The sequence below is a fragment of the Sceloporus occidentalis genome, unplaced genomic scaffold (genome assembly GCF_023333645.1).
Source record: "Sceloporus occidentalis isolate IW3139 unplaced genomic scaffold, rSceOcc1.0.p SCAF_263, whole genome shotgun sequence".
NCBI lineage: Eukaryota > Metazoa > Chordata > Lepidosauria > Squamata > Phrynosomatidae > Sceloporus > Sceloporus occidentalis.
In genome coordinates, this window is record NW_028317243.1 from 75,275 (window position 1) to 94,489 (window position 19,215).

A 19,215-nucleotide genomic window follows, 5' to 3' on the forward strand; every position below is an offset into this window, starting at 1 on the left:
AAAAAATCCCCTCTGCTGTGATAGACTAAATCTCCTTTCTTCAAGTCTTAGCGGGTGACCTCTTGTCCTTTGTAATGTTCTATTAATGAGCAGGTCTTTAGAGAGCTGTGTACAAATTTAACTTTCTTGACAACTAAAACTTTTCATTCCCCTTATTAGTTTTGTGGCAATCCTCTGAACTTTCTCTAGTTCCATTATGTCTTTTTTACAAAAAGGCACCCAGAATTGAACTGTATATTGAAGGTGGGTCTTACCACGGACAAGTAAAGAGGCATAATAATATCTTCCTCCTGAGTCAATACTCAGTTACCCAATTTATCCAAATCTTGTAGTGAAGACACATCTAGTTCAGCCTTTAGCCTCCCTATGCCCATTGGGATATCATTATTAACCTCTTCAGTCCCCTATGGACGTACCAGTACGTCCAAAAAACGCATCCCAAGAATCTCCAATGGACGTACCAGTACGCCCAGCCCTTCTTGCAGTGCAGGCACAGACGCTGTGATCTCTGCACGTCTGTGAGGACCTGCATAGAGATCACAGTGTTATCGGTGCAGGGGGATCGCGGGGAGGGGAGTGAGAAATCATGTCTCTCACCCTCCTCCCGTGCTGAAACAGAAAAGGAAAAAAAAAAAAGGTTAGTCATTTAAAAATAATAAAAAATCATTAAAATAATAATACAAATAATAATAATAAAAAAAGAATGTGAGCTAAGTGATGTCATTGGCCACTGGCCTAAGAGGACCTCTAACCATGTAAAAAATAAATAAATAAATAAAAATTAAAAAAATATATAAAAAGATAATAAAAAAATTAAAAAACCTTACATCCTATTGACCTAGCATAACATCTACCTAGTATAACCCTCCTGCCCCCGTTCACAACCCCCAAACCCGTTAAGTCATAAGCATAAAAATTCTACAAAAAATGTACACCTTATAGTATGTTCCCTGGTGTTGGGAAAGTATGGACAATCTATATAAATTAGGTATTTCTGAAATCAGGACACCTGAATTGATAAACTTGGAGGGGATTTTTCATCACTTTACCTAATTTTGTGAGGATTCAGAGGGAAAATGTAAAATTAGGCCCTCCTCTGAACCCTCCCTTTTTACAGGCCTTTTTACAGGCTTTGTTTGCCTCTTTATATTTTGGAATAGCCTCTGCTGATCCCTCAGTTTTATAATGTTACATGCTACTTTCTTTTTATTTATTTCCTGATTTATCTTACTGGTTAGCCACATTGGTTTTAGTTTGTTCTTTTATTTTTGTTTCCAAAGTGTATACATTTATATGTATATTTGTGTAGTGTTAATTTGAAGGCATTCCACATACCTTCTGTGTTTTCCCCCAATGATAATCCATCCCAGTCAACAAGATTACGGGATTTTATTAAACTTGCTTGGCCTTTTTAAAAGTCAGTGTTTTGGTGGGACCCATAACACTTTGCCCTTTTTTGAATTAATCTCAAAGGATACCATGTTATGATCACTATTCCCCAAATTCCCCATATCTCCCTTACTTGGAGATAAACTCCTAATTGTTAGTTATTACCAGATCCAGACATGCATCCCCTCTGGTTGTTGTCTGTACTTGCTGAGACAGAAAATGTAATTCAACAAATTCAGAAACATACTGCTTTTAGCAGAATTAGTAGTTCCATTTTTCCAATCTGCTCCTGGGTAATTAAAATCCCCCCATAATAATAGTACTTTTTGAGAAGCCTTTGCTATTTGCATTAAAAGTCGTGATACAAATTCACCAATATTTGGTGTTTTGTAACAAATGCCCACTAATATTTTCAGGGAAGTTCTACCCCCCCACTGACTATCTCAACCCACAATGATTCCACATTTTCAGTACTGTCATCATATATATCTTCCTGCAAATGAGGCAATAATGCTGGTTTGACATACAAACAGCTAAAACCAACCAATCCTGTTCCCGGGATAAAAAATACCCTTATTATTACCCCACCCTAAAACATCACTTTTATTAATGTGTTTGTTAAAAGGTATAACCAAAAAAGATGTTTGTGACACCAGTGTCACCAGTCCTACTGTAAAAGGTATACGTCACTGTGACATGAGGGCATGCAGCCAAGAATAATTCAATTATTCTTGGCTGCAGTCCTAACAACAAGAATAATTGAATTATTACCAGTGACACAGGCTTATTAAAAACTCAGACAAATAGCCCCCCTGACATGTTTCGCTCCTCAGAGCTTCATCAGAGGTCTGGGCTAATGGCTTCCAAAATGGAGACTGTTTGGCCTTATATCTCCTTTGTTAATGACATCACTGATTAGGGGAGGGAACAATCATATCCAATGGTTACCGATATATTTCAGATGTGTTGCCAAGCCCAGCCAATTGCTTTAAAGGTAACTAAGCATGACATCACCCACATAGTCCAATAGAATTCCATACACATGATGGGCAGCGGTTCTCTCCAATTCCCAAAGGTGAACAATCAAAGAAATTGACTGACAGTTATTCTCACCAATCATTGATGTTCCTTGCCGCTCAGAACCACTCCTATTACTGGATCTCCTACCCGTTATAATTCTTATTACTCACATTACACCCGGTTCACCAATACAAATTGCTGGGCAGGACAGTGGCTCAGTGGCTCAGTGGCTTACACCGTTGCCCTGCAGCACCGGGGTCCAGGGTTCAAAAGGATATCAAAATCCATCAAGGCACCATATCCAAAAACACCAGTGCAAATTCACATCACTTTAGCATATTCGCCATACACAGTTATACGCATCACAATTGAATAATTCCCTTCCCAAATATCCCTATCACAATATAAGTCTCCATAATATAGTCATACCTCCCTATAAAGTAAGTAAATCAATATTACAAATCAAAGAGAGTCCTATTATTTTGAATCTACAAATAGGCTGAGAAGGAAAAACCTTCATTTAAGCCTAGAGGACTCAGACTTTTGAGTCTATAGATCCACTTGGCTTCCTCTTTTAATAGTAATCAATCCAGATTCCCTTTTCATGGACCAAGTTTAAGTTGGGAGATACCCCAAAACCTCAGAGATGTTTCTCCTTTCCTCCTAATAGTGCCCAAATGTTGGGATATACATCTACGGAACTCCTGGATGGTTTTCCCTATGTACAATTTATCACAGCTTCACTTAGCAGCATATACAATTCCCTAACTTTTACAATTTATGAATTGACTGACTTCATAATTCCTGCTATCAACTGGATTCCGAAATGTTTTTACAGTAGGCAGATATTTGCAAAAACTACAATTCCCACATGAATGTGAGCCAACTAGTTGGGATTTCAGCCAAGTCCTTTTCTCTTTTTTATTAGTCATAAAATGACTATGTATAAGCATGTCTTTAAGATCAGGCCCACCTATGTATGTAATCATTGGTCTATTTCCGATTACATCTTTTAGGTCTGGATCCATGGTCAGTAATCTCCAGTGCCTCTTAAAAATTGGCACCTCAGTAGAGTAGCAGTCATAAGTTCCAATGCACCGTATCACTTGTGGGGAACCATTGTCTTCATGGAGTGCCCAATCTCTGCTGGTATTCCTTGCCCTTCTAAACGCTTTCTTTAAACAGTTGATGGCGTATCCCTTTGCCATGAATCTAGACTTTAAATTCTCACATTCCTTTTGGAAAGTGGATTCCTCAGAGCAGTTTCTCCGTGCTCTGAGGTATTGTCCTACAGGTATTCCTCTTCCTAGTGGTCCTGGATGATAACTGGTCCAATGGAGCAGATTATTGGTAGAAGTGGGTTCTCTATAGATGTATTTTCAGACCGTCATCTATATAAATAGTCATGTCAAGGAAATTGATCTTTCTTGTCTGAAGTTCATGCGTGAACTCCATCCCGATGGTATTATTGTTGAGAATATCAACAAAATCCGAAAAAATCAAAATGTCATACAAACAGACCCCTCCACCTCTTTTGTTTGACCTATCTTTCCTAAACATGTAGTCCTCCAAATTGATTGACCAAGCATGTGTGTTAACCCACCACGTTTCTGTTACGCCTATTAAATCATAGTTTTCAATTCCTGCTACAAACTTCAATTCCCCTATTTTATCAGTTAAACGCCTGGCATTTGCAAGCATACACTTAATGCAACTGCCATGTTCCCTATGTGATTTCATTTTGAAGTTGTTTATAGGCTTCTTCCTATAACCCACACTAACCAAGCCCCCAGATCCACCCACCTTGGTACTAAGTCGCCTTTCCTTTTCTATACCGTCTAGCCCAGTGGTCATTGGTCCCCCCCCATTCCTAGTTTAAAATCTCCTCCAACCGTCTAGCCATGCTTTTCGAAGCACATGAGCCCCTCGTGCACTCAGGTACAATCCATCCCGACTGTAGAGATTGTACCCCAAAGCAAAATCGTCCCAGTGCGCTAAAAACCCAAAGCGCTCCTTCTTACACCAAGCCTTCAGCCATGCATTAAGCTCCCTAATCTCCCGCTGTCTTTCTGGTGCACCGCATGGCACAGGTAGTATCTGTGAGAATACTACCTTGGAGGTCTGTTTCCTAATCTTACTCCCTATATCCCTAATATTACCTTTTATGACTCTCAATTTTCCACTTACTTACGGACCAAGACAGCTGGATCCTGTCAAGCCCCTTCCAATAACCTGTCCACTCTGTCTGCAACATGCCGAACCCGGGCCCTCTCCCACCACAACCTGCCTAAGCGTCTCCTTCTTGGTCCTCTCTATGCTTGAGGAGCTGTTAGGGAGAACAGTTTTCGCCAGCAAATCCACTTCTGAATCTGCCTGCCCAACATCTTTACTTAAAAAAGCTATTTTTTTTTTCTGTAAAGGGACATTTCTTTCCTTTACATATAGTACCCTATAGGGTAGTATTTTTCCTACTTTTGTATTAACGGGTTTGGGGGTTGTGAACGGGGGCAGGGGGTTATACCCTAGGTTATGCTAGGTCAATGGGATGTAAGGGTTTTTTATTTTTTCAAAACATTTTTTTGCATTATTAGTGCAGTATGGTTAGGGACCTCTTGAACATGTTATCAATGCCAGTGATGTCACAATGACATCACTTAGCTCACTTTATTTTTTTTATTCATTGTATTAACTTAGTGATTTTTTTTTAGTTAAAAAAAATCATTAACACTTTTTTTTTGTTTAGATTTTCCAGCATGGGAGAAGAGTGAGAAACATGGTTTCTCACTCTCCTCCCTGCACCGATCACACTGTGATCTCCATGCAAGTCTCCATCAGGACATAAGCAAAAGGCTTTACTAGATGCGTCCTAAAGGGCTTTACTAGATGCATTTTTAGGACATACAGGTACGTCTTTAGGGGACTAAAGGGGTTAAATTCTCCTTTTTCTTTGTATACACTTACAGGATAAAATAGATACATGCACTTACCATACAAAAAGACTTGTAGCTGCTCCCACATAAAGGTTCAGCTCAGCATGTCTTCCACCGCAGATCAAGGCTTATACTTTGCCAATGTAAAGGAAGTGTGTATCGTTAAATGTTGACAAAATCTACCCTACTAGTCTAGTGGGTCTATGGCCCACTTTATGAAGGGAACATACAGGAGAGTGGACCAAAACTAATTTGGTATTTTCTTTTGCGTTTAACCCTTTCAGTATTGGTATTCCTTGCATTTCTAGGTTTTTTTTGTCAAGCTTTGTGCAGGAGCTTCTCTGTCTGGCAGCTGTTCTATTTTCTCCAGTGCTTCTATATTTAAGTTTATGCATTAAACAAACTTTTGTCACAAAAAAAAAATAAGAAAATAAGTAAAATTTCAGTGTAAGTCCTGGGGGCAGTTAAGGGAAAAGTTGCAGCAATTATGAAGCATGAAAATTCTCTCCCTCCATCACATTCTGACCCATTTTTTGTGTCAGTTGAATTTCAAAGTTGATTATCATTATTTAGGTGTATAATTTTTGCACTGATTAATCATTACTCCACAAATTTACAGCGTAGACACCTTTTAGTGCACCCACACAAGTTATATATTTTTTCAGGACAAGGGCTTTCTTTAGATACTATTTTCATATTCAGATTCATATCTAATTTCCTAAAAAAAAATATGATTAAAAATTGGAAAAAATAAACTTATTTGAAATGTTACTCATCTAAAAAAAAGCTAATGAAAAAACCTGCTAAATAGATTCTACTATTTGTCCTGAGTATAGAAATGGTTTTATGGGCAAAAAAGTTATTGGGCAAGTAGCGTTTTGCTATTTCAAAGCTAAAAACACATTAGCTAAAAAGTAACAATTTAGTTAAAACTATAAATTCTCGAACTGCTCAAACTTAGTTAGCCAGTTTCCCATAGCTAAAAGTTGCAGTAGTAGGAATTAAACAAAAAAAATAAAATAAAAAAAACCAAGATCAAGCTCAGTATAGGTGCTGCTTTACAGACAACTGAAAGCTCATAACATCTGCTTGTGCACTTTTTTTTTTTTTTATAGTTACAGTTAAGTATATTTGTCTGCCTCTGCGTGCCATATAATCCAGTTGATGGTGTTCAATGCAAGTACTTTTCACAAAAAAAAAATTATATATATATATAGTAGAAGTATTATTAAACACTCATCTACAGACACCAGACAAGCCAGAATGCCTGTTTTTCCCTCAGAAATCTCATGATGCTTTGACAACCACAAGGGATTCTGGGTAGGCATATGCAAATAAGGTTCACAATTATCCAGTGGCGTCGCTACAGGGGGGCAATTACCCCCCCCTAGGATATTCCTTGCCCCCCCTGTTGCCCCCCCGCCGATTTTGGAGCCACCCAGGACAGTCCCCTTGACTGCTAACGACGGCATGGTGCCGTCGCTAGCAGTATCTTACCTTGATGGAGGTCTGTGGACCCCCATCACCACCTAGCCCGGCGATCTGCCCCTCACACTGAAGGGCATCACCGGGGCCACCCGATCCGGCCGGTGACGGCACGCACAATGATGCGATGACGTCACCGCGCAACTTTATTAATAACTGACAATTGTCAGTTAAAGCGGTATGGGGGCATGCTGCTTAGATGCCTGTATCTCAGGCATCTAAGCAGCTACAGACCCCCAACATATACCGTTGGAAAGGTAATTATCTCACCCTATTGTCTATTTATCTCACCCTATTGTAAAAAAAAGAATTTAAAAAAATTACGTTAAAAAAAAATGTAAAAAAATGATTTAAATGATTTTAAACATAAAGTAGTTAAACTTTAAAAAAAAAAAAAAAAGTTTAAGTATTCTAGCTAAATGATCACTGTGGTAGCCAATGTTAGCTATATAGCTATAAAAAGTCACATTCCCTTTTTAAAAATGGCCGATACTAATTTTTAATCCCATGATCCCTTTGATCAAATTTAGCCAACGGTAGAGGGAGGCAATTTTTTAAAGCCTGATGAACTGCAAATATTATTAAAATCAGCCATTTAGCCTGTGTGGTACGTGAGTAACCATCTCATCCCTGGAGCTCCTTGCATTTTTACTGCAAAACTTATTTTTGCTGTAAAAGTGATTTTTTTTTTTTCTCCCTTTACCATCATTTCTTTGGGATTGTAAGGGGAAAGAATGGTGTGTGCTTCTGTGAGTGAATGTATGGAAAGTATGGTGTGTGCTTCTGCGAGTGAATGGAGATATGAAAGGCGTGTAGTGATCAGTAATTAGGGTTGAAGCCTTGACGTGGCATTACTGCTCACGTAGGAAGTTAAATTATGGCACAAAAAGTACACATTTGCAAGAACTACACCCCTTGGCGCATCAAATGAGGGGCTGTATGTGTTTCTAGTACAAACCTGGAGTGCGCAAGACACAAATGAACATGTCGCTATGGATAGAAAAAACATATTTTCTAGCCAAAGCGACACATTCCATCATTATTTGCGCACTCAACTTTTGTCCTCGAAATACATGTAGCCCCTCATTTGAAGCTCCAAGGGGCGTATTTTCTTAAAATGGATGAATTGCCTGAATGAGGGAGAGCATGGCACTAGCAGGATGTTTGAGCCTTGGGGACCGAGATGGCACAGGCCGGGTGTATATGGGACAAAGATGGCAAATCGTATGTGTGTTATCTGGGTGCTGGCCAGGTTCTATGTGGACAGTGTGGACGCCAGGGCTTGCTTTGGGGTGTGCAACCTGTGATCTATCCCTGTAATTTAGGGGGTTTTAAATATACCTTTAATGCCGTGTTTTTATGTGAATTCCAATTGATCTGTACCTGCAAAGCTGGGTTTTTGTGTTTGTCAGGAACCAATTTTTCACTGCCTGAACCATGGCTTTTTTATACCTGTGGTGTTTACATCTGCAACCACTAGTGGCCACCCTCCACCCTCTGGAGCACTCAGGTGTGCCTTGTTACCTGGGTTGAGCCCTAGTCTACATCCAGCTGGGCCTTGTTACCTGGATTGCCCTGCCTTTATGAACCTGCCCTGCCCTCCAGTGAGGGCCTTTGTATTGAAGTCTATGGACCTTCCTGCTGTGGCTCTGCACCTGTACTGTTCCTGGTTCCCTGCTTTGTGTCCTGATCAAGTGGATTCCCTGCTTTGTGTCCTGATCAAGTGGACTCTGGTATAATAGCCAGATCACCACTCATGGACAGCTGTTTCGTTCTTCATGAGACTCATCAGCATGAGGTTGTGATACTGGCTTAATAGTTGAGGCTTGGGGTAGCTAAGAAATACCATTACATAAATTATGGTGGGTAAAAGGTGATGGAAACCCTTCCACTTAAATTTAAGGGGTAGTAAAAGTATTATTAAACACTCATCTACAGACACCAGACAAGCCAGAATCCCTGTTTTTCGAGGGATCCATGTATAAAGTGGATATAGAGGCAAAGGTGATAATTGTTAACCTTATTTGCATGTGCCTACCCAGAATCCCTTGTGGTTGTCAAAGCATCATGAGATTTCTGAGGGAAAAACAGGCAACAATATGAAGTCACTCTTCAGATGAAAAATTAGTTTAGGGGGAAAAAAAATGAAAATTATTAAACAAGCATGTGACTCAGCACCTTAAATAAGCAATGATGGGAAACCATAACTGTTAAGGTTGTGGGCAGCTCAGCCTGTTTATAAAGAATAATTCTACATATAACAAAACACACGATGGCAGGAAATACTGCTCACAGCATGGGTAACATGTCTCAGATTGTTTTTTTTTATATAATAAGCAATATTGCTGTAAGAATCAAGATAAAAACAGAAACCGATGTAGATTAGAGCTTTCAAAGATCTTCTGTGTGCTGGCACGACAAACAATTATTAATTTGTCAATGGCTCATGTGCCATCAATAGAAACTTTTTTTGTTAAAAAACAATTCGAAAAACAAAAATTAATTACAGGTCACAACATTGCTTTAACAACAGGAACAGTGATGTTTTTGGTTCAAATATTTAGTGTATGGAATCAGGTCTGCTTTTAAAATGTCAAGCTTTTTTTTTGCTTTGTTTTTAATGTTATATTTATAAACTTGTTCACAGCATTCACACCATTGGTCTGTCTGCAAGCTTTCTTCTTGCAACATTATATATCATATTAAAATTACAGACATTTTTATTTGGTATACAAAACCATTTTTAAAATAAAAATACCACAACAGAAACCAAAAAATGGCACCCTTGAGGGAAGGAAATAAAAATTAGCACGCCTCTTAAAAAAAGGCATTAAGCAATGGCAGGTTCTTACATGTTTACATGGTTGATGAACCTTATTCCTAATAAGCACTGACAATAACAAATATTCGTCAATAAGTTAGGCTTCGTTTTTTTATCGTCTCAAAACAGACAAAAAATGTTCTACTGGTCTACCACCTACAAGGAATGAATATGTAATAAAAAAAAAACCATAAAAGGAAGCAAGTCTTTCAATTCTGATGTTCTTCAAAAGCACATTTTCTTTGACGATCATGTTTTTTTCCCCCTCCATAAAGTCAGTCAAGTGTAGTTTTGAGTAAAGGCTCCAGAGGAGGAGACATTCTGTGAGAATCAGATGATACTCTTAGTCCTCAATAACAATAGGTTCATCATTAACTGGTTGATGCAAAAGCGGTCCTGCTTGAGCTTGTTGAATTAATATGTGTCTATATGGGCGACGTGCAGCTCGCTTTGTCTCAGAAGACGGGAGCAGCTTGCGGACTTTCCTGTAGATATTAAAAAAATGGTCATCAGGTACTATTAACCAGTTTTGCAAATAAAAGTAACGCATTGCCTCTTAAATTGAATTGTATATGTAGATATCGTACTATGAATAATACACATCTTACCTAGTTTCGTCAGTTGCCATGTAAAATACATCATCGGGAGCATCAATCCAATTCATCCGTCTCCTCTTTACTGGAATCATGCAGCCAGCTCTGAGTAACCGGACTTTTGGTGGATAAGATTTTCCATTGAGCATTAAGCTTCGGTTTGGTCCCTTAAAAAAAAAAAGAAGAAATTACTGTAAATAGAACTATCCCAGCAACTTTTGCATGTAAACCCCCCCCCCAAAACTTATCTACTTCAGTACACAGAGGGGTCTATTCACTAAAGGGTCAGCTGGCTGTACAAAACAAAGCAACCCAGTGTGACCATTGACACTGGCACTTCACTTCTGGGAGACAGGAGCTTAGTGGGTTCATGTAACTTAATGTTACATGACTCAGTAGTAGTAGCACAATAGCTTGCACCACATGAAAGCAAAGGAAAACCGAGTGGCCTAACTACAGGGGTCGCAATTGTTACGGGCCCATGCCTCTAGAGGGCCCTTGGCAACCCCTGTGACCACTTGTTCCTGTCTCCTGGTACCGGTTCAGGTTGGACGGGCCCTTTTCTAAACTATTTTGAACCAACACAGGGAGACAGGAATATATAGCAGTCATGTTACATCACGTGACCCCACAAAGAAACACTGTCCAAGCAGCCTGACAGAAAGCAGCAGGGTGCATGAATGTGCGTGCATAAGTGGGTGTGAGCATGGATGTATAAGTGGTATGAGATGGAGTGTGTGCTAGCATCATTGGTGTGAAAGGGAGTGTGTGTTAGAATGAGTGTGTACAGGTAACTTAGCAAGTATGAATACGTGTGTGTTGGCATGTGTAATTTGTGTATGTAAGTTTGTTTATTTGCACGTGCCAGAGTATATGTCAGAGGGGGGAGCAAGGGGCAAAGAAGGCACATAATTGTCTGGGGACATTGATGGCACAGGCCAGCTGTTTAGGGCAAAGATGGCACATATAAGCTGTTTTCAGGCACTGACAAGCTGGGGGCAAAGACGGTTAGGATGGTACCGATAATGGAGCAAAGGCACTCACAACCAGTTTGGGGAAAAATTGTCACTCACAAGTTGTTTGGGGCAAAGGTGGCACTGTGGAACATGTTGTAAAAGAGTCTAACACATTTAACATCTCTGCTAACCCCAATAATATAAAAGGACCATATGTATTAATTGGTATAGGCAATAGTCAAAAATATTAATAGGCCAGGACCTAAAGTATGGAATGAAGGATTTGCTGAACAGGCATTCTATAGATAGGACTGTAACTTGTTAATGCATGGTATAATTGTGACTGTAAAAGAGCATTACAGTATGCTTACCGTGACCACCTAAAATAGCGTTTGGACGTGTAAAGAGTAAGCATGTTTGAACACCCAATCAGGTGAAGACCAACAGATTGAAATTGTTATTACTGCTAACTGTACATTCACCAGTATTACCTTCCAAATGTCCAAGTTTTCACAAGACAATGATTTTCAAGCAACCGTTCCAGTGGGTATCATGGGCCAGGTGCGGAGATCCTCTGATCTACCCTAACTGGCCCAGGCAATGCTGTGGTGTGGCTCATTGCGTAAGATGGACAGGTGGCCACATCTCCAGCATTACCCCCCCCCCAACATTGGTGTCCTGATTTAGACACCTGAAATGTTACTTGGCTGCTCGGGTTGTATACCCAAAAGGATGATTTTCAGATTCTTAAATGGTTTATTTATGTAAGCACCATTGCAAATGTTTGTTTAATGCTCTGAACTGTAAAATGTAGGATTTGGGACAGTGTTACTGCTTTGTTTGTACAAGTGCAGTAGTATTTTTCAGACCTATGAAAAGTTGTATTTTTTTGTAGAAAAGTCACTGAACAACACTGCAGATGCAATGTATGCTAGACTGTATGTGTGTGGTTCCTGGTATTAAAAAAAGGTTATCCCCCACCTCGTGACAATTAACTGCCAGTTTTGTGAAAATCGTGACTTCTATTAAACATATGTATTACATTTTCGGAAGGGTCTGTTCAAGATCCTCAGCAGAGAAAGGCTTGTGATCAAGTGGCCTTGGCACTTTAGGTTTAACCAGGGCTTTTTTACACTACAGAACAGCAATTTTCTTAATGTAGCGACACAAATTATACATATAAAATTAGGAAAGATACATTTTAATTAAATTGTCCTTAATAGGAAAATTAACCTATATGGCCATGTCTTTTATTTTTTCAGTTATAGGGCAAATATTACAAGTTGCACTCTATTTTTTCCAATTTAGCACGGAGGGACTTCAACATCAATATTAGTCACAGATAGCAAAACCACCCCATAAAAAGATACATTACTAAAAAGGCAACCCACACTGAGTCCAGAAAATAAGCGACTGCATTAAAAAAAAAATATGTTCAGCAGTATTACCCAAGTTAGCCCCCAATTCAAATCACCCCATATAATTTTTTTCCTAAATAGTAGGTCAAAGCAATTTTTTTTTTTAAATGTATTTTTTTTTTATAGGTAACTGGGGCAGGTACTAGTAGGGCTGGATACGATGGGATTTTTAAAAAAATTTATATTATTTTCCATTATGTTTATTTTACTTAAAAAATAAAAAAATAAATAAAAAAAAAGTACAATGATCTCACAGTCCACAATGTATAGAGAGTCACTTTGGGTTTTTAATAACCACAAGCATCTCTATTAGCACAGGGAAACATGTCACTGGTGAAATCACCTGTTAAGGTTACCCAACAGAGCATCAGGGGGGGTTCCTCTATAAGGTTTCCCTGTGGTACTCCCATCTATGGGGAGCCCCTCTGATCACTGTGTGGAGCCCTATGATAGCCCTGTCATAAGGCTGCAGTGAAATACTGTGGTAGGAGACCCGAAAGGCGTCTCTACAGAGCCTCTGCTGCATCAAGAGGATTCCCTGGTGACATCAGTGATGCCATTGCTAGAAGGAAATGCCCTGAACTTCTGTTGAAGCAAATTTCTGTAAAATGTAATGGTGCTCAGTTAGACCCTTGTCACACTTGATCTGATAGACTAGGCTGTCAAATTTGTCAGCTTGAGCTCTACTCAAGTGCAGGGATTTAATTTAACAATGCAGGTGGAAAAATTATGACGTAGGGGATACATCCTTGGTCCTCAAGGACATGTTTTTCCTGACATATCCCATACATCAACGGTTGTTAAGAGGTTAAACATGGCTTTGTGTTTTTATTACTAAGATGTCAAGAAATATATTTGCTTGTTTTATGCCATGTGTTGTGCACTTAATTATGTACTAATTCAAATTTCCTATGTTCACAAGCCTTCAAAATAGTCTCTGTGACTATGTTAAACAATATAAGCACATGTAAACCCGAAGACAAGGACAAGGCTGTTTTTTTTTTAAATTTTTTGTACTCTTTGGGACGAAGGCTGTTTTAACACTTTTGCGGTGCCCGTGTTTAGCTGTAATTTTCTCCTCACCCATTTAGCCTACCCACACAAGTTATATATTGTTTTTTTCAGGACAAGAAGGGGTTTCTTCAGATACCATTTTGATCATATCTAATTTCCTATACAAAAAAAATATAAAATATGATGAAAAATTGGAAAAAACCCCCCCTCACTTTTACTTGAAAAATTTTACTCATCCAAAAAAAAGCTAATGAAAAAACAGCTAAATAGATTCTAGTATTCATCCTGTGTTTAGAAATACGCAATGTATTTTTTCCCTTTTTTTCTGCAAGTTATCCCATCAAACAATATATTTTTGAAAACTAGACACCTCAAGGTATTTCAAATGCTGGTATTTTTAACCCTGCACTTCAGGTATGGATTTACAGCTCCTGGTGTATGTCACTGTAAAACACCCCAATGTGTGTCCAGCAACATCTCCCGAGTACAGTGATCCATGCATGGGGTGTGTTTGTTGGGTTGTTTGGGAGGTAAAATGCCACATTTAGGAACTTTAACATCTGGTCCTACTGCCCCATGTCCTAAGTGGGCCATCTTTGAAGCAGGCTAATTCAATTTTAAACCATATATTTTTGAAAACTAGACACCCCAGTGTATTTGAAATGGTGGTATTTTAACCCTTTCCATTCACTAATTTTACCACCAGCCTTTGTCAAAATTTGTGGTAGTAATTTTTACTTCAGGTATGAATTTACAGCTCCTGGTACATGTCACTGTCAAACAACACTGTTCAGCAACATCTTTTGATTACAGTGATACCACCCATGCATGGGTTTGTCTGGTGTTTGGGGGCTAAAAGGCAACATTTGGGAAGTGCACTTTTTTTTCCCATTTTGGTAAGTCGGTGCCTATGCCCTATGTTTGAAACCGGATGCTCCAATTTACCCCATCAAACCATTCTTATTTTTTTTAATTAATTAGACACCCCTTGGGTATTTAAAATGCTTTTTACTCTTTCCATGTCAAGATTTGTGTGTCCTTTTCGTCCTTTTTCTTTAATCTTCTTGCAAGCCGGGTTCCAAGTTCATTTCCATTTCCAAGTTCAATTTTCAGGGAATTAATCCCTGCCAGTTTTAGGTTAATGGCTCTAATTTGCTTTGGTCCTTGTTCTTGATATTCATATTTTGATTTGACACTTTAGTCCAGAAAGTTTGTGAGTTAATTAAGCTTTTTTCCCCCTTTTTTTCTCAGCTGTAAGGAGTAAGCTATGATGGTAGTCTTTAATGACAGTTTTCTGTAGCTCGCATTGGGATACTGTCAAAGTCTTTAGTAAGTCATTTAATTCAATGTATTCTGTTGAATACTTGTTTTGATTTGCGTTACTGTCAAAGACAAAAGGATGATCATTGATCAATTTCCTGTCCCTGTAGTTGAAAATGTTTCCTTTATTTTCCAAAACACTGGAGCATGGTCAGATTATGTAAGTAATCCTACACAAATGCTTGCTAACTCTCTGGAGGGTCATTTTAACTAGGAGGAAACTTTTGTGAATATGAATTGTGTAAAGAAACTGTAGTCTCTTTCCTTAGGGTATATAATTTGAACTCCATGGTGGAGTAAAGGGGCTGCTTTTGAGTCTGAAGGTCTGTATGTATTTACCTGTTGGTTTTGTGGAGGTATCCAATAAGGAATCATTTATTGTATTTAAATCTGCACAAATTATTAGGGAAACTTTTACGTTCTTCTGGGATTTTTTTGTTTTTAAGAACGTCCTTAAAAATTTTGATTTTTGAGCATAGATGATTATTGTGTAAGGTATGTTCATACCTGGGAACTCCTTCACTCTGGCTACCTGGAGCCTTCTCTTGCGGGACGCAGCCAAGACTGCCCACTGACGTTGGAGGGAGTTTCCGCTGACGTTAGTGGGAGCTCCTGCTGACGTCGGGGGCGTCCCCACCCCATCTAAAGGGAAAATGGGCAGGGAGTGGGGTGTGCCAAGACCCCGCTCTTGCGACCCGGAGGATTCGGGTCTTGACCAGGAGAACTGGTGCTTCACCCGGAGATCTCCCGGTCAAACCCTGAGAGTTCCCAGGGGAAATTATTATTATTTAGTTGTATATAGTGCCATCAGATTCCGCAGCGCTGTACAAAGGGTAGACAGGGCATAACAATTAGTGTACAACGCAACTATGATGTACCAGCAACACTAGTACTGCAGTAAAGGGATTGAAAGGTGAGCTAAAGGAATATGGGAGAACGCGTGTTAAGGTGTAATTTTCTAGTCCTCCTTAAAAAAGTGGGTCTAAAAGGGCTATTTTTTTTTTTTTTTTAAATATAAAAAAAGCTGATGCAGGGGGGAATTCCTGATGGTAGGGGCAGCCTACAGCATCTTGTTAGCATGCGTGCGAACTAGAAACCCGAGGAAAGGACAGACTGCGATCATTGGATGAGCGGAGAGACCGGTTAGAAATGAGTGAGGAGATGCAAGTAGGGGAACCACTATGACAAGTTTTGAAAGTAAGAGTCAAGGTTTTGAAATTAACCCCGAAGCGCACAGGCAGTCAGTTAAGAGGCTGACAGAAGGGAGAGGTGTTAGTAAAGCGATGGGAAAGGAAAATAAGCCTGGCAGCAGCATTAAGGGTATATTGTAGAGGGGCGAGACAGGTATGTGGGAGACCAGCTAAGACAGAGTTATAATAATCAAGGTGGGAGATCATGAGGGCATGGGCAAGAGTCTTAGTGGCATCTTGTGTTAGGAAGGGATGAATGCAGACAATGCGAGCTTGAAGGGATGGAGAGATGATTGCACCATTGACATTGGGGGAAATTGATGAGGGAACATAGGATATAAACCAGGATAAAGCATTGTCACAGAGACCAAGATTGTGGAGAGTTTGAAGGAGAAGAGGGTGGTCCAAATGTCAAAAGCAGCAGAAAGGTCAAGTAGGATTACGATAGAGTAGTGGCCCCCTTGGATTTAGCAGCGATTAGGTCTTTGTAATTTTTGTAAGGGTGATCTCAGTAGAATGTCGAACAGAATCCAGGTTGACACATAACTCATAACCATATAGAGAGTGAGGTGTTACTACAGCGCATCTGCTCAGGTTTGATTTTTTCTTTTCCTTTTTTTCATGTTTTTCTCTTTTCCTACCATTTTTATATCTTTAATCTGTAAGAAAAACTAAACGAACAGAGCTATTTCCATGTAACCAAAAGGAGTTAGGTATTCAGCTGTCTGATTTTTGAGTGTTTGACTAAAAGTCATAGTTACCACGGAAAAGGGTTCAACATCTGGGGTACACAAGATACATAATTCTCCAGATAGAGTGGTTTTTATTTTCTCTGGTATATGATGCAATTCCTGTCAGTCCATTCATTCAATTACCTATGAAGGTCTATATTTGAGCTGTGTATCTCCTACTCAGTTACTTTTACAACTGAATTAAATTATCCCCACATCCTTCTACAATTTTTGCCCTTTCATCTAGTAGAGCATTTGTGTGGTCAAGCACTGAAGTTGGACGAGAAGGCCTGGCTTGCATTCTCCATTCCAGGACTGAGGGACTGAGGTCAGGACTCTGTGCGGCCAGTCAATTTCAAGCTTATACAACCATGTCTTAAAGGACATTCCTTTGTGCACTGGGGCACAGTCATGCTGGAATAGAAAAGGGTCTTCACCAAACTGTTCCCACAAACTTGAAGCTTTGTATTGTCTAAAATGTCTTAGTATGCTGAAGCATTAAGATTTTCCTTCACTTGAATTAAGCTGCTCAAACCCTGATTTCAACAATTAAGCGGCTGGATACACGCAGCTGCATATTATTATGTGTATCGAGATAGTGGACTAAAAGACAAGGATCTGCTGCATGAGCAGCGATAAAAGGTACCTAGGAGTGTCATCTTGGGAGTTGTGGGCTTGGATTAGAAAGCTACAAGTGCTCTTGACACCACTATTTTTGGAGTAATTTGTTCTTGCGGTAATTTAAACTGAATATCAGCATAGAAAGGAGGACGAGCCAAAGGTGCTTATGTGTACAGCTACAAATAGCTTCCCCGCATAGATCACATACCTCAGGTTTTCAAGATGCATCTTGAGCACATAGGTTACCAATAAATCTCTTGGTAAAATGTTTTACATATCAGGACATAACAACAATGATATGTTCCTTAGCTCTAAAATTAGGTAAGTACAACCTCAGATGAATGCCACTACATGACATATTACACCATGTCATGATTTATTCAACAAAACATTGTTTGACAGTTGGTATGAGGTATTTCTGCTGATATGCTGTGCTTGCTTTTCACCAAACGTGGTGCAATGCATTATAGCCAAACATCTCCACTTTGGTCTCATCTGTCCAAATGACACTGTTCCCGAAATCATATGGCTTGTTCAGATGCAACTTTGTAAACCTAGGCTGTGTGGCCATGAATTTATTCTTTTTTTTTTTTTTTAAAGAGAAAAGGCTTTCTCACTGTAGAACGGTGGACTTTAAATTGTTTGGAAATGGCCTCATAACCCTTCCCAGATTGATGAGCAATAACAATTGCTTCTCTAAGATCACTGCTGATGTTTTTCCTCCTTGGCGTTGTGTTAACACACATCTGAATGCTCCAGACTAGCAAACGGAGGTAACATGCTGCTTTGACTTATGCAACTGTTTGCTGAGCCTCTTCTAAAACGATTGTGCACAATGTTTTTCCAGTAAAACATTTTTAGCAGCACCTGCCTGCTACTTAGCATCTTAAGCTCTATGCAGGCAGTAAGGGTGTACTTAGGTTTTCACACATGGCTTCTACATTTTGACTTCATTTTTGTTGCATAAATTATGAAACAGTGTAATGTGCTATATGTTGAGGTTGTATTTTCCAAATTTTGAGACCTGCTAAGGAACAGGTGATTATTACAATGTCCTGATACGTAAAACCATAGAATTAAAAAAGACTGTGTGCTTTCTAACACTGACTGTATACAGTATAACATTCGAGACACTGTAGTATCAAGAAAGTGGCATATACAACAGAGAAAATTATTAGAAATACATTTTTTTTAAATAAAATTTGGGGAACAGTCCTGCATTTACTTTAAGACTTGAGAGTAATGAACAATATACTTTATACGAACTCTAGTTATTTCAGAACTACTGGGACATACCAAAAGTACAGTGCACAAAAAAACAAAGTAAGACACATTTATTTGAACTACAGAGATATAAACGTATAGTGCTAAAAAAACATTTTGCTGGTTTGAAGATCCTGTAATAAATGCACATTTAATATTTCTCATGATGTGCTTACAACTACGACATTCCTCCTAATATTTCAATATTTTGTTTTATGGTATGTGTTTTGTCAGCCTTGTTTCCATTTAGACGTGTATAAAGAATGTCCCACTGTCTAGTTTACATTTAAATGTTCCTTCCCAAATTCTTTTACCTCTGTTGTGTATTGTTGCATGTGGGATGAAATAAGTCTGTTGTCTTTTCACTAGTAATGACTATATAAACCAAAGGCTAACTGCCTGCATCTTTCAAATGTATGGGACAGACACTTACATCTTCAATGCAAAGCGCTTTTTCATTGAAC

At 39.0% G+C, this 19,215-nt stretch overlaps 1 protein-coding gene across 1 annotated transcript in view; it reads right to left on the reverse strand.

The window, feature by feature from the left end:
* Window positions 1-9,988: 9,988 nt before the first annotated feature.
* The window catches only part of LOC149275829 (metastasis-associated protein MTA1-like), a 147,937-nt gene continuing 138,710 nt past the window's right edge, over window positions 9,989-19,215 (reverse strand). Inside the window, exons 19-20 of the mRNA XM_089504250.1 lie at window positions 10,254-10,405; window positions 9,989-10,130 (exon numbers count right to left, since the gene is read on the reverse strand). Of these exons, the coding sequence (XP_089360376.1) occupies window positions 9,989-10,130; window positions 10,254-10,405 (294 nt within the window). The remainder of the gene's footprint in view (window positions 10,131-10,253; window positions 10,406-19,215) is intronic.